This window comes from Podarcis cretensis (assembly GCF_951804945.1).
Source record: "Podarcis cretensis genome assembly, chromosome: 6".
Classification (NCBI taxonomy): domain Eukaryota; kingdom Metazoa; phylum Chordata; class Lepidosauria; order Squamata; family Lacertidae; genus Podarcis; species Podarcis cretensis.
In genome coordinates, this window is record NC_137175.1 from 50399530 (window position 1) to 50414728 (window position 15199).

At 43.8% G+C, this 15199-nt stretch overlaps 2 protein-coding genes across 2 annotated transcripts in view; both read left to right on the forward strand.

The window, feature by feature from the left end:
- KCNC4 (potassium voltage-gated channel subfamily C member 4) overlaps positions 1-85 on the forward strand; it is a 75024-nt gene extending 74939 nt beyond the window's left edge. Inside the window, exon 6 of the mRNA XM_079980335.1 lies at positions 11-85. The gene's annotated coding sequence lies outside the window, so the exon portion shown is untranslated. The remainder of the gene's footprint in view (positions 1-10) is intronic.
- Positions 86-5209: 5124 nt separating this feature from the next.
- On the forward strand, positions 5210-12977 carry RBM15 (RNA binding motif protein 15). The gene has a single exon (XM_079980274.1). The coding sequence runs from the start codon at positions 6120-6122 to the stop codon at positions 8952-8954; it is 2835 nt and encodes a 944-aa protein (XP_079836400.1). The 5' UTR covers positions 5210-6119; the 3' UTR covers positions 8955-12977.
- The last annotated feature ends 2222 nt before the right edge of the window (positions 12978-15199 follow it).

A 15199-nucleotide genomic window follows, 5' to 3' on the forward strand; every position in this document is an offset into this window, starting at 1 on the left:
CATGTCTCAGTACCTGTGGGACGGCTTCTCTCAGAAAGACCTACCACAACAAAAACAACACAACGTGACACTAGACTGAAAATATATTTTAATGTGATTTTGACAAAGGATATCTTAGATAAATATTTTTTATAATACTAATTTGCAATTGTATAAAACGTTGCATTATTACCTTCCTTGTGAATGTAAAGAAACTTACTCTAGAAGCATTTTTAGTGATAAAATGGTCATTTTGCATCTCTCAAGACTTTAGGTACATTTGAATGCTAAACTTAAAAAAAAAGAAATGGGGGCAAGGAAAATGGTTGAGACTTTGACAGATCCAGCATAGTATTCAGTAATGCTGTATACAGTAATACTGTATTCAGAAGTGATGCTGAAAAACAGTTTACAGCTGATGACAATCTGGTCTAAATCCCATTAAGATCAAAGCTAGTTGTGTATGCTTTTCTGCTATGTCATCCTTCTCCAAACCCAGTAAAGCTGCTCAAAATAGAAGTTAATGGAGGCTCTGTCAATGTGATTTGAAAATAGATTCATGCTAACCATTAATTCGTTTCTATGACACCCAGTCTAACTGAGTATGTTCTTCTGCCTGTCTCCCACACAGATTCGCAAATCTTTATCCACATGAAAGTAACCTATATTGAAATATGAAGTTATTGGCTCTATTGTCTAAGATTAATACATATCGGACTAATTCAGTGTAATATTTCAGTGTAAACTTTGTAGCCCAATTCACTATACAGCTAAGCTAAACATACTTGCATTTAGCCCCCAAAGGACATTTACATCCAATTTCTACATTGGATGAAATTTCTACGTTTGGATGGAAATTTCTCATGTATTTCACTTGGATGTTTCCCCTCCATATGAGCAGATCGGTATAACCGGTAAACAGATGTCACCGTTCACCAATCACAGCCACAGACATCAGACATATGAGGCTACAATACAAATACCACTTAATACTGGACTAGGCAATTTAACACTGTTATTAAACAGTGCAGGGGCTAGAACAGAATTGGGGAACCTGTGGCCTAGGGGCCAAATTCAGCCTTTCAGGCCTCTCTGTCTCAAGGCTACAGCCTGTTTCCCTGCCCCCCATTTCATCCCAGCAAGCTAGGAGCATTGATGGACAAAATCCACCCAGGCAAAAGCATTTGATGAGGGCATAGTGGCTCAGGAGGCACAAGGGACCAGGACCTCTCCCATAACACCAGTAGTAGACACTCCCATTACGGTCCCTGTCAATCCTGCAGTCCCTCCTGTTCCTCCATCTGCAGGCAGGGAGACTAAAATGCATAGCAAACACAATGCTAGGGAGCATAACAGGAGGTGCAATATGTCCCCATCACTATCACCCTCACCCACCACCTCTTCCCATTCATCTGCCAGGGGGCAGAAGAAGGGGTCACACTAAGAAGTGTAAATATAATACCAAGAGCAGACATGGCCAGAAGCTTAATCTAGTCTGGAAGTAAAAAATAGCATGGATAGCTGATGCTAGGTCCACCTTTTCTGAGAGGCTGCAACTTGTGAATCTACTGAAATGATAAAAGGTACCCTGGCAACTGTCTCCACCTGGGCATGCAGGGAAAGCATTGGGTTGAAGAGTACAGTGGTACCTTGGGTTAAGAACGTAATTCGTTCCGGAGGTCCGTTCTTAACCTGAAACTGTTCTTAACCTGAAGCACCACTTTAGCTAATGGGACCTCCTGCTGCTGCTGCACGATTTCTGTTCTCATCCTGAAGCAAAGTTCTTAACCCAAGGTACTATTTCTGGGTTAGCGGAGTCTGCAACCTGAAGCGCCTGTAACCTGAAGCGTCTGTAACCCGAGGTACCACTGTATTCCCAAGCGGTATGCCACTCTTTCAGTGAGTGTACAGACCCATGGAGGGTAAGATTACCGGAATATCCTTTTCTAGATCACCAGAATTTAGGGCTTCCAATGTAAAACAGGACAAGGCTTCTGTACCTTGAATAGTTCTGTACAAGAGGGACTTTCAGCAGCTCTGATCTTGCATGGCAAGCTACACCTGCTATAATTATTTACACAACTACTAGAGGTGCAAGGGCCCTGCCCTCTTTTGCACCTGCTCTTGCTACCAGAATGACTGATTAACAATACCTCCACCTTAAGTTTTAGCTTATTTACTCCCCTCCTGAACACCAGATGCCGATTCATCACTTGCACTTAGCTGCTTAGTAAGGACAGATCAATTTGTCAATTACAATCTTTGTTTTTGTTTTTTTCAGATCCTAAGTCAATTTGCCACATCTCAGAATTACTGTATTTTCTGATATTTTTTTACAGTCCTCCTGAAAATTCTTCAGCATTAGAGTATTGGGAATGTATAAGTGATAATGAAATAACGTTAGTGGCATTTAAAGAAGCTCTGTAAAAACCTAAGAAATATTGCAAAAAAGAAAAAACAGATGTGGAAGGGTATGTTAAAAGGCAATAGCAAATTTAGGAAATGTGTAATTAAAAAGTTTAATTCGGATGATTGTCAGAGAGGCTGAAGGAAGTCCAAAAATGAGAAAATTTGTTAGTTGTAATGTGGTGTGATATGTATTTTTCTTGATGAAAACCAATAAAAAATATTATTAAAAAAAGAAAGAAAATTCTTCAGCATTTTAGTCCAGGTTTCTCCTAATATACACATTTTGTATATATGCAATTTTGCCTTTTGCAAGCAATTTCCCCATATATAATGCTCTTTTTTGTATGTTATTTTGCTTATGCAGTTTATGTAATTTCCCCACGTACACAATTTCATATGCATTTTTGGATAGGAGAACTGGAGCACAAAATGTGAAGAAGTGGCAATTAGAAAGAATAATAAGAAATACAAATAATTGGAATGCTTTAAATCTTTTAAAATCATGTAAGTTGGTGGTAATCGCCGCATCTTGTGACAATGAATTATAGAAATTAATTTGGTATTGTGTGAAGTACTTCCTTCTGTATTTTGAGGAAGACCATCTCGGAGCCTGGTGCAACTGAACTCTCCCTCTCCTCAACCTGGGCTATCTACTACCACATGCCCTGTGGAAAGGATCCTGGTAAAGTATTATATTCCAAAATTATTGCTGTGGTTTTATTAAAGTATCTCTGTTACTTGTATGCCATCTTAGAAGGGTTTGTATCCTCATATAGTGTGCCCTTAACTACTGCTAATCAGTTTCATTAGATTATCCCTGGTTCTGGTATTACGGGAGATGTTGTTCACCATCTCCACACTTCACATAATTTCCTAAATCTCCCTCCTACCCACTCCCTCCCCCCCCCCTAAACAACCCCCTACCCAGTGTACTGGCCATTCCTCCTAGCAAAATTGCTCTAACTCCCTTATCATTTTTTCCAGCTGTTTTTTGAGATGGAGCAACCAGAACTGTACATGTGCTAGCACCATAGATTTATATAAGAGCATTATGATACTGGCAGAAATGGCTTTTTCTAGGTAAACTGTTCCTTTTGTCTTTTCACAGATTATCATGATTGAGATAATCACTGGGCAGAACATGACTCTCAAGCTATCCATCTGTCAGGAAATTTTCCTATGCAAATCTCATTGAAATGAACCAAATCTTGTAAGAAATTATTGTCACTATGGTAGACCTCTTCCACACCTCCCACTAATTTCAGTGCAGCTTGTGTATTGAGACTGAGCTCAATGAGACTTGCTCCCGGATGTTATTAACACTTTCGGGGCTTGCTCCTGAGTATACACAGATAGAAAACATTTAAGATGAAATGAACTTTCATAGACAGCGAGTTTTAATACAACAAATACATTATGCACAATGTATTTTTTAATCAATTAAAAAAAGGCTCAAGACAGTAAACTGTATAATTTATTCACCTGTTTTTGCTTCTTTTTCTGCTTTAAAACCTTTACTAAAGAGAGAACCCACTAGCCTGAATTAGAACTAGGACATGAAATTAAAGCTGAATAAACATGAATTCTGTTTGAATACTTTTTGGATGAAATCTTTAAAAAGCCAAGTAGAAAGGGGAGAATTATTTTAAAGAATTATATAAAATCCCTGACTCTACCTAATTACTATTAACAGCTTCCACTGTATTCAGGATGTAAGAAGTGTTTTATGTACGGTCAGATACAAAAGATTACAGGACACCTGCATCTTTAATACTTGTGTACAAGAGGGAGAAGCTACACCCTTAATCCCTGACCTCCTTTGCATCTGGCCATCCTAACAAGACAATCTTATCTACGTCCCACTGTGTTCAGTGGGACTTATTGCAGGCAATAATCACGTGACTCTTCCCCAGGCATCTTAAAGATGCATCGAAGTGTTAGGATTTGTTGCATTTCCAGGGTAGGGTGGTATTTATACGGATTTATGAATCCATACACAGTATATGTTTTTGTATCAGGTTTCCCCTGCTACAAATAATGTCAAATGGTTTGACTGTGAGAAGTTAGTAAATCTGCTAGAAAAATATTTTGATACTCCTCTTTGGGTACCATCTAATACAGTTACTTGGGGAAAAGTTCCACTAAACTCAATGGGGCTTACTTCTAAGTATACATATATAGGACCAGATTATGTGGATTCTGCTTGAACGGTACAATTGCTCCTGAAAACCAGGGTCATTACCTGCCAATATTGTGTATATTGCATGGATGGAAAATTCCTGTCCAACTTCAAATGTGGTCTTCAGTGATCTCTGCTCCGCCTATGCATCTCAGGAGGTGCATTTTATTGCAGAGCAAGCAGCCCTCCACTTCCCAGGAATTGCATGTGGGGGTAATGAACCTCCACTACTGACCAGGGCCGGCCCACCTTGGGCGGCAGGATCCACAGGAGCAGCAGATCCCGATGTAGATCTTTATCCCCCTCTTGTTCCTGATGTGGACTTTCACTCAGTCATTCTTCTTCCCTGGCAGGGAGGAGAATGCTATTTTGTGGTTCACCTCGGGTGTCAAAATATCTCGGGCTGCTCCTGCTACTGGCACACCGGGGCTTGTGAAAACTGTACCATTGGAATACCTGCATCAGTTACTGCACGAAGCAGCCTATTTAAAATGTTTAGCGGAAAAAAAGAAAAGGGGGGCTGCAGCTGTTGCTAGGACTGCGTGGAGGTTTAGGATCTGGGTAGCACAGAAGAGTCCTCCCCAGTTGCAGAACTTGTGGGCTTTAGGACCTAAGCAATTTTTATTCGTTTATTATTTCGAAGTACTGAACGTATATTCATGTTACGGTGTTTTTACTTTATTTAATGTCTTTTATACTACTCTGGGAGCCAAGGCAAAGATGTTTTTATGGACGTTTTATCACTGCGGGACTCTGGGCGGTGCTCCGCATTTCTGCAGCAGAGGCAGGGCGAGTTCTGAGGGACGAAGGCCGGTGACGATGGAGGAAACGCTGTGTGCAGGAAACGCCAGGCTCCGAGCTTTTCCCAGCGGAACCACCAACGCCGCCTTGCCTTCGCGCCTCAGCCAAATCAAATGAGCAAGGCCGCGCCTCATCTTTAGCGACAATCGTCGACAGACCAATGAGCGGACGGCTACTGAATCCCAGCCGCCAGTTGAAACGGTCGAGTTGGGCATCGCCAATAGCCAATCAAATCAAAGTTGCAGCGCGAGACCTCCCCGCCCCGCCCGGTCCCACGCTAATAGGAACAGGGAGAGACAGGAGCCCGGATTCGAAGGAAATGGCCAATGAATGCTTGGGCGACTCGGGCTCTGACGGAGGCAGAAATAAAGACGACTGACAGGATTTTTGTCCAACCCAATCCCAGCTCCTACTCGTAGCCTCTCCATAGCCGACCTATAGTGTGACTCTCCTGCTGCCGCCGTTCAGCGGAGCTCACGGACCTTCGGAGTGACGGGCGCCTCGTCTAATAGGATGATGAGCGCTAGTTAAGAAAGAGGGTTTCCGCTTCCGGGGCTCTGGGCCGATTTTTCCCTTCCCCTCGCCTCACACTGACAGACTTTCTGTGCAATGAGAATGGCGGACCTCTGTTAAGTCGTCCAATGGATGCGAAGTGGGCGGAGTTAGCGTGTGCAGGAGGGTTCCAAGATGGCGGCGGGTGCGTGAGGCGCGATACTCGGCGCGCGATTCTCTCTTGCTGGCGCTCGCCGCCATGAAGGGCAAGGAGCGTTCCCCTGCCAAGGCCAAACGGTCCCGGGGCGGCGAGGACTCCTCTTCGGCGCGGAGCGAGCGGAGCAGCAAGAAGCCAAGCAACGGCGGCGGGAAGTCGGCGAGCGGCGGCTCGGGCGAAGGTGGCGGCGGCAGCAGTCGGCGGAGCCTTCACTTGGAAAAGGCCAGCCGGGCCAGCAGCCGCGAGTATGACTCCGCCACGGTGGGCAGCTCCGGGGGTGGCGGAAGCAGCAGCCGCCACGGCTACAGCAACAGTAGCAGCAGCAGCAAGAACGCGGAGTCGTCCTCGCGGGGCAGCCGCGGCGGCGGCGGCGGCGATTCCCGGGCGCCCCCCTCCGACTCCGGCAGCAGCAGTGAGTACAAGACGCTGAAGATCAGCGAGCTGGGCTCTGCGCTGAGCGACGAGGCGATCGAGGACGGGCTCTTCCACGAGTTCAAGCGCTTCGGGGACGTAAGTGTCAAAATCAGCCGCCTGCCGCCCGGCACCGGCGCTGGCGACGAGCGGGTGGCCTTCGTCAATTTCCGGCGCCCCGAGGACGCCCGGGCTGCCAAGCACGCTCGCGGCCGCCTGGTTCTCTACGACCGGCCGCTGAAGATCGAGGCTGTCTACGTGGGGAGCAGCAGCGGAGGGGGGAGCGGCCGGCGTCGCGCCAGCCGTTCTCCTGCCCTTTTGGACAAGGAATCTCCCTACGGAGCCGCAGCGGTGGGTGTAGCAGGTGCGGCACCTGCAGCCATCAGGCACCCCTCCACTGGGGCTACTCAGAGGGCGCTTTCTCCTGCTGGTGGAGGAGCTGGCTTGGGATACAGAGACTTCAGGCTGCAGCAGCTTGCCCTGGGCCGCCTTCCTCCGCCACCGCCACCTCTGCCTAGGGAGTTGGAAAGAGAACGAGATTATGGGGGCTTCTATGACCGCGTGAGGCCCGCTTACAGTCTGGATCGAGTTGCAGGAGTGGCGGCAGCTGCATTTCGTGGGGTTGGTGGCACTGGAACAGCCAGTGAGGAAGAGATTAGCCCCGAAGATGACCAGAGAGCCAATCGTACCCTATTCCTCGGCAATCTGGACATATCGGTGACTGAATCAGATCTACGCCGAGGTTTTGACCGCTTTGGGGTAATCACTGAGGTGGACATCAAGAGGCCATCCCGAGGTCAAACTAGCACCTATGGATTTCTCAAGTTTGAAAACTTGGACATGGCCCACCGGGCTAAACTTGCTATGTCCGGTAAAGTGTTGCTGCGTAACCCTATCAAAATTGGCTATGGTAAGGCCACCCCGACCACACGACTTTGGGTGGGTGGTCTGGGGCCTTGGGTACCATTGGCTGCTCTTGCCAGGGAGTTTGACCGTTTTGGCACTATTCGCACCATTGACTATCGTAAAGGTGACTCATGGGCTTACATCCAGTATGAGAGCTTGGATGCTGCACAAGCTGCTTGTAGCCACATGCGTGGTTTTCCTTTGGGTGGGCCAGACCGCCGTCTCCGGGTGGACTTTGCTGACACTGAGCATCGTTATCAGCAACCTTATTTGCAGACATTGCCACTTCCACCCCCTCCTCACTATGATCTGGTAGCAGAGACATCTGCCTTTGGGGCACATCGTGGAGCCCCATCGGATCCACTCCGAGGTGCTCGGGATAGGACTCCACCCCTAGTGTATGGCGATCGTGACAGAGATCTCTATCCTGAGACAGAGTGGGTGCCTCCCCCACCTCCAGTTCGGGACAGGGGGAGCAGAGCAACTGTTTATGATACACTAGAAAGTTTGGAACGCCGACGAGATGGTTGGTCTCTAGAAAGAACTCGTGGGGAAAGGGAGTTAGTCATAAGCAGTAGGGATCTACCCAGGAAGCGAAGGCTAGTGGAAGATGGGGGGCGGCATTTGGACCGTTCGCCGGACAGTGAACGATCATCTTCATCTCGCAAGCGTCACTGTCCTGCTGCAGCCTCTCCACAAGATCGTAGTCCTGAGCCAAGTCTGGGCAGAGACCGCTATAGTAGCGATGCAGAACGACCAACCTCTCGTTTGCTGTTGCTGGAGCGCCCTTCACCCATCCGAGAGCCACGCAGGGGTAGCTTGGAGCGAAGCCAGAGTGAGAAGCGTGACCGCAAAAGCTCTGAGAGGGAAAGAAAGCATCGCACACTTACCACTGCTACCACCCAAGAATGCAAGAGTCCAGCTAAAAAGGATGAGCATGCATCCGAAGGCAGCAGTGGTGGAGGATCTCGGCTTAAACCTCCACCTCAAAAGCAACAGCAGCAGGATGGAACCTCAAAGTCTGGGTCATCCCCCAAACTGTGCCTGGCCTGGCAAGGAATGCTTCTATTGAAGAACAGCAACTTTCCGTCTAACATGCACCTACTTCAAGGGGATCTGAGTGTGGCCAGCAGTCTCCTGGTGGAAGGAGCAACTGGTGGCAAAGTGGCCCAGCTAAAGATCACACAGCGCCTCCGTTTGGACCAGCCCAAGCTGGATGAAGTTACCCGTCGTATCAAAGTGGCAGGGCCCAATGGATATGCTATTCTTCTGGCTGTGCCTGGTACCACAGACAACCGTGCCTCATCTGGGGCTGGTGAAGCTAACACCACCTCTACACAGCGGCCGCTCAGAAACCTGGTGTCCTATCTTAAACAAAAACAGGCAGCTGGGGTGATAAGCCTCCCAGTAGGGGGCAATAAAGACAAAGAAAACAGCGGGGTCTTGCATGCTTTCCCACCCTGTGATTTTTCTCAGCAGTTCCTGGATTCTACAGCCAAGGCCCTGGCTAAATCAGAGGATGACTATTTGGTCATGATCATTGTCCGTGGTGCATCTTAAAGCCCTAATACTTTCTATGCTCTCTCCTGCTGCTTCACACAGCCCCCCTCCCCTCTGTTCCAGTGTCTGCCAGGTGCTATGCGATAAGCCTTAGCCACTTCCCCAAGTATAATTTTTAATTAGATATGTAGTTAATCTTACCTCCCCTCAGTTTTCTATAAACTCTTTAGAAGGCAGACTTGTTAGCTGTTCTTTAGTATGGCTAGGCTACCATGACTGTCTTGCTGATGTGCAGGTAGCAGGGATGGAAGGTCTGCTTCAACTAAAATATGAATCCCAGAACAAGCGTATTTCTTTCTCCCCTCCCCCTTTTTAAAAAAATACCCTTTAACTTCTTGTCCTCTTTCATTTCATAACTTTAAAGTAGACATAAAAACTTCCCTACATTTACAAATCTAAATGGCCAGATTTAAAGCATTTGTGGCTCATACAGAATCACATGCCTAAAGCAAATGCCCATTGTGAGCCCTATGGTTAAGTGAAGGCCTTGGGCTTGTAGCCTTGAAATCAAAATAATCCCTCCATCAAGAACCTGAAAATAACATCTGAGTTTGAATTGATTCAGGATTGACGTCCCCAAGGCAGATGATACTTTATCTTTTGTGGTACACTAGGCTTCTTTCACTGGGTATTAGTTTTGTTGCCAAGTTCATAGAAGTGCATGCCCATAAAGGATGTGTACACAGGTGTAGTTGTGATACATGATAAAGAACCAAGAGCATTGCTATAATCCATGAACATCTTGCGCTTCAGTATGTAAGAAGCAGGTGCTTTTAAGACAACTGTGATTACTTGCATTTTTGTTATTGCCCTTTGCTAATTGTGGTAGGGACAGTGAATTCCAAAATGTGACTTGGAAATATAATTTTCTGAGATGGCACTTAACTTTTGTAAAAAGTTCTGCCACATAACCATTTCAATATCATTTTATAGCCATGAAAATAGAAGTGAATGCTACCTGGTAGTTACTTTCAGGTAAAAAATGGGCATTATGCAAGGTTTTATAGTCTGGATTGCACTGTTTTAATCTTGACATTTTTGCAGTCTTGTATTTCCAAGTGTTGGGGAAGCAGTTCAGTTTATTCAAAGAACATAATTTGCTTTTTGGGGGGGAAATGAGGTTTTTTAAACTCCACAAAAACATCCTGATATAGGTAGGGGGGAAGTAGTTCAGACATGTGGCTTCATTTTTCTAATCTTTTCATTGAAACATTTTATTAACCCTCTAAGGCATTGTACCAGCCTCTGAGTAATGAAGAGTGCTGTTTTCCACTTGGTGTAAAATGGTTTTGCCCAGGTATGAAGATTTACATTCTTTGAAATGTGGCTTGGTGAAAGCAACATGTTGCTCATTGTAAGCTTAAATTGAGAAGCATGTTAAAGTCACTTTTTAGAGTGAAGCCTCATTTCTGAAATCAGTCAATCCTTTCACTTTTTCAGAAAAACAGCTTTAGCACCCTAAAACCCATTGATGAGTAATTGCAAGTTTCAAATAACCACCAGCACACACTGCTGTCCTGTAATAACGGAAGAAAACTTTGAACTGTGGGCTGAAGAGCCCTTCAATGTGCATGCAAAATCTAGCCACTTTCCTTACTATTAATGAGAATTGTGTAGGGAGTTGTTTTCATATATTCTCTGCTTCCAGACGAAGTCTCAGAAAGATAGGCCTATGTTGCCAGTTAGTGCATAACATGACTATTGCTGAGTTATCCATGTTATTGCACTTGTCAAGCAATGGTGGCATATAGAGTGGATTCTCTTACGGTTTTTGTAACAGAGCTTGATCTCTACGTTAGACTTCTGAGTCATTTATGGAAGGCCACCCTTCAAAACCTTTATACTTGTGAACAATAGTACCCATTCTCCAATATGCAGTGCTCTTTTGAGAAAAGCCCTACAGAACTTGAATTTGCAATAAATTGTATGAATAGTCTTGCTTACAAGCAAGCCACTGATAACTGGTGTCAGAAAAACTCAACACCATGGGGTTTCCTCTTTGAAAATGGAAACAAATTATGTTCATTGCTGCTGATCTTCATGACTTGAAGTATGTTAAGGTTATGTGAAATGGGCAATTTCAATTTCCTAATCCTTACTTAGATTTTTATTATTATTATTTAGTAAAAAATCTGGTTCATTTGTTAGCTAGAAAAGGAAACCTAGCATTTTAGGAGCCCTTTGTAGGGTAAAACAATTGACAAGCAACATTAAATGTCACAGCACTTAGTTAAAACCGCCATAAAATCTAAATACAAGTTTGGGGGACTGTATTTACTTTTGAGTGTGCATAGCAGAGCAATTATCCTTTTGAGCCATCTGGGTAAGAGTTCAGCACTAGCAAATGTTGCATTTAATGCCACTTTTATACACAACAGATCAGAGTTATTTTCTCTGTATATGGCATTATGGAGCTTCAGTATGAGCGCTGCACACTTGATTGGTGCATATATTCACAACTGTTTTCATTCATTACAGTGTATTGCGTTAGAATGGAGAATTATCTTTTTCTGATACATCATTTAATAGCCACTTTTTGTTGCTTAGGGGAAAAAACTTTTAAGTGGCATATTGCCATTAATACTTTTTTTTTTTTTTCAATTGGAAACTTTAAACAGCGGTTTGGCTGTTAGCCAGTGACTGCATGCTTGAAAGTTCAGCATAAAGACTGCTGTTGGCTGGCAACATGGCATGAATTTAAGGCTACCTCATTGTGAGATCCACTTCTGTGTTCTGTAGAATGGCTTCCTACATGGGCGGTCCAAATGGGAGCAATCGAAGTGGAGGCAAGATTATAGCATTTTTAAAGCAATCTTCAGTGTGGATCACTTCCCTAGGAGTATAATAGGCAAAAGAAATAACTTATTTGGGTGTCTTAAGCAAGCAGCTGGAGCCTGGCCATGATTTAGAGTGAAAAGGTGCATGGAAAAACCTGGAATTAGATGGTTAAATGGAAAAGCTAGAGGTTACCACAAAAGTGTATTCAGGAACTATACTTGGGAGGCACTTGATAAAATTTGAATACTAATTAGAAGTGAAGAAATCAATGTAAAAATAAGATGTGTAGTCATTTACCCTGGCTTCCATTTATTTTGTGTAGATAAGAATAGATACTCCACATGTGTCATGGAATGTAAACATTTCCAGTTGTATTTGACCAAACTGCAATACTTTAGAAAAACTGGGGGGTGGAATTGTGCAGATGTAATTTGGTGGAATTTGATGTATATCATTGGCTTCCCCTCCCTCCTGCAACTAGTGGGCTTGCTGCTAGTAATATGCAGTAAAGTGAGAAAATACACATACAAACAGAACAGTTAACTTTCATGTTCTTGTTTGAGTTGCCTTTTTGAAAAAGCGAAATTGTGTGAATTGATTTTCCTCCTGGGTTTTTACCTTTTTTACCAGTTCAGTTGAATAACTTCAAACTGTATTTTACGTTTTAAAACCCCTGGGCTATTCATTGTGCATCTATATATAGATGTTAATTCATTTCAAAAGTTTTGTGCCAGTGAAGGGTGATTGGTGCTTTCAGACTTTCCCTAGAATATTCAGGAAAAGCCTTGTAGTTCTATAAATTATCTGTTAATGTAGGAAGAGGACAACTCTGTTGTAAACACTTGTACTGAATAACCTCTTCTTTCCTCCTGAAAGCAAGGCTGGTGAACTGCCGAAGACAACAAGGGATTCCAAGCTCTAATGGACCTTTGCGAAGAAAAGCTTTGGCTTGTGTGGAATTTACATGGGCCTCGTGGAAGAAAGCTTATCTGTTTAGTATTTGTGCATTTTACTAAAATGGCAGCTTAAAAAAGTTGTGTATCTGCTATTGTGATGCCAATGCCCGTGTTTTAAGTGGAAAATTGACCTCTTTGCTTTGTGCTGTGTACACAAGATTTCTGCAAAAGTAAAGGAAAAAAAACCTTTTTATGGCTCACACAGCTTAAACTAGCTGTCACTCAAAACATGCGCTCACAGTCGAGCTAATTTTGTTTCATTCTAAATAAATTGTTTCTTTTGAGGAAAGTGGTTTTTCTGCCTGGAAATGAATTGACAACAAACCTTTGACCCCTTTGTTTGCAGCTGTGGGGGTATTTTGCTGCTGCTGCCACTGCCGCCGCTCTTCCTCCTCCTCGATCTGATAGTTGTGGGTCTCAGACAAGAAGCAGGGAGACCTACGCATTGATATTGACCATCCTGTTGTATCAGATCTGAAGAATCTAGTCTGTTGTGTTGCTGTGTCCCATTGTTTACGGTGAATGGGGATCAATGGCTGCTATCTCCTCATCTTTACGAGGAAATGGTGCTGTTGCTGGCATGCAAGAAGCAGGGAAAGCATCTTTAAGTCTCAGAACAGTGTACAAATCTGGGACTTCATTGATTTTGAAGAGCTGGAGTTCCTGAATTTTAAGTTCTTGATTTGTTTTGTTCACCTAACTTGTTTGGCCTTAGTTCTGATTTTAGTTTGAAGAAAGTTTGAAATTGCTTTGCATCTTGCGCATAGAAACCTTTCCACCAAATTGAAAAAAAGAAAAAGTAACTCAAAAAAATTTAAGTGATAGCGCGTTTCCAGACAGCTTGAAAGAGCTCCTCCGCATCCAGGGGCTTTTCACCAGAGTTGTGCAGTCCTGGGTGTAGTTCTGAATGGATGAAGAGTTCCTGAGAGCTAGAATGCTGTCATTAAAACCTGTACCATTGGTATTGGTGCTCTTGACCAGTTTTGAAGCAAATTGTCTACACACCTTGGATGTGCATGCAACCTTGATCGTTTCCTAGGTACCACTGCAAACTTGTAGTTTGTAGTACAGATGATGAGAGGAGGAAAAAAAGTGGTGACACTTTGAAAAATGTGTCCCTGCATTTGGGGACCTTGAGCTTTGGAAAGCTGTTCCCACTGTGCAGGAGTACAACTCTTTGCTGCAGGAGACTTTGGGGCACGGTTGACGTCACACCACCAGAGGTCAAGAGGAAGCGAACAGTGCTGCACCTGCACCGTGGCTGCAGAAACCGCATATGTTTGCCATACTGTCTTAGAATTAACTAGTTGCCATTTGACATGCAGATGGAAGACATCTTGAAACACAAGCTTGCTCTGGTTGCCTTGAAATGTTTAACCTATTGTGGATAAAGAACACTAGCGCTGTCCTGTATTCACGCAGGATGATTGCTAGGCAGCAGGTGCTTATCAACACACGGATGCAACGATTGTGTTCCACAAATTATGTGTTCCCAAGGCAAACTGCTGTTTAAAACACTTAAACAGGTAAGGGATTTTAAGAGGTCAAACTAAATTGTAATTCTAGGGAGCTGGGTTTACTGCTTTTAGGCTTTTCTCATTATATTATAGCCTTCTAAGTCCTTAGGTAACTGGTATATCTCTTACTAACTCGCTTTTATCCAAAGTGCAATGACTTCCAGGATGGCTGAGTACTAATTCAAACTTGTCATTTAATGTCACTTTTAGTTGATTTCTGATTTCCTTTTTTTAAATCTGCAAATAGTTGAGCGGTCAAGCTATTGGATGGTATCCAACTTAGTAGTACTGAGAATAGACCCATTTAAATCAATGGACTTAGGTTAATCATGACTGACTTAAGTCTGTTGATTTCAGTGAGCCTACCAAGTATGACTAGTTGGATACCACCCATTGTTCCTAGTAATAAATGCGGATAATTCTGTTGGGTAAATTAAAGTACTGGCTCTAAGGGCTGCTTCACACATGGCTTTCTATATGGTCCAGGACATCACTTTTCTGTATTAAAATCAATGCAGTCATGTGAAAATGCACACTTGGTGTTGTGTGCATACCTAGAAACATAAGCAGATGCTCATCATTTGATCATGCCTTTTCCTGCATGGAATATATATAGGAAGGTCATTGAATGTGAAGAGATAGTCATACTTAGATTTTAAGTGATTCAGATATTGTGAGATATTTAATTCTGGCAAGTGATACAACAGATTTGCTTGAGTAATGATGGAGCATATTAGAACACAGCTTGGTATCAACAGACACAGTTTAAATTTTTGTCACAACTGTCTGGCTTTTGGCAAGTAATTTGAATTTCCCCTCAAATGTCTTTTAAGTACTGCAAGAAAACAGACCTTTTAAATAAAGAAATGGAAATCTGAGTGATTAAGACCATCATCAGCACAATCCTGTGCATGACTCATTGGAAGTAAATCCTGTAAAGTTCAGTGGAACTTACTTCCAAGTAAGTGTGTGTAGGATTGCAGTCTACTCTGAT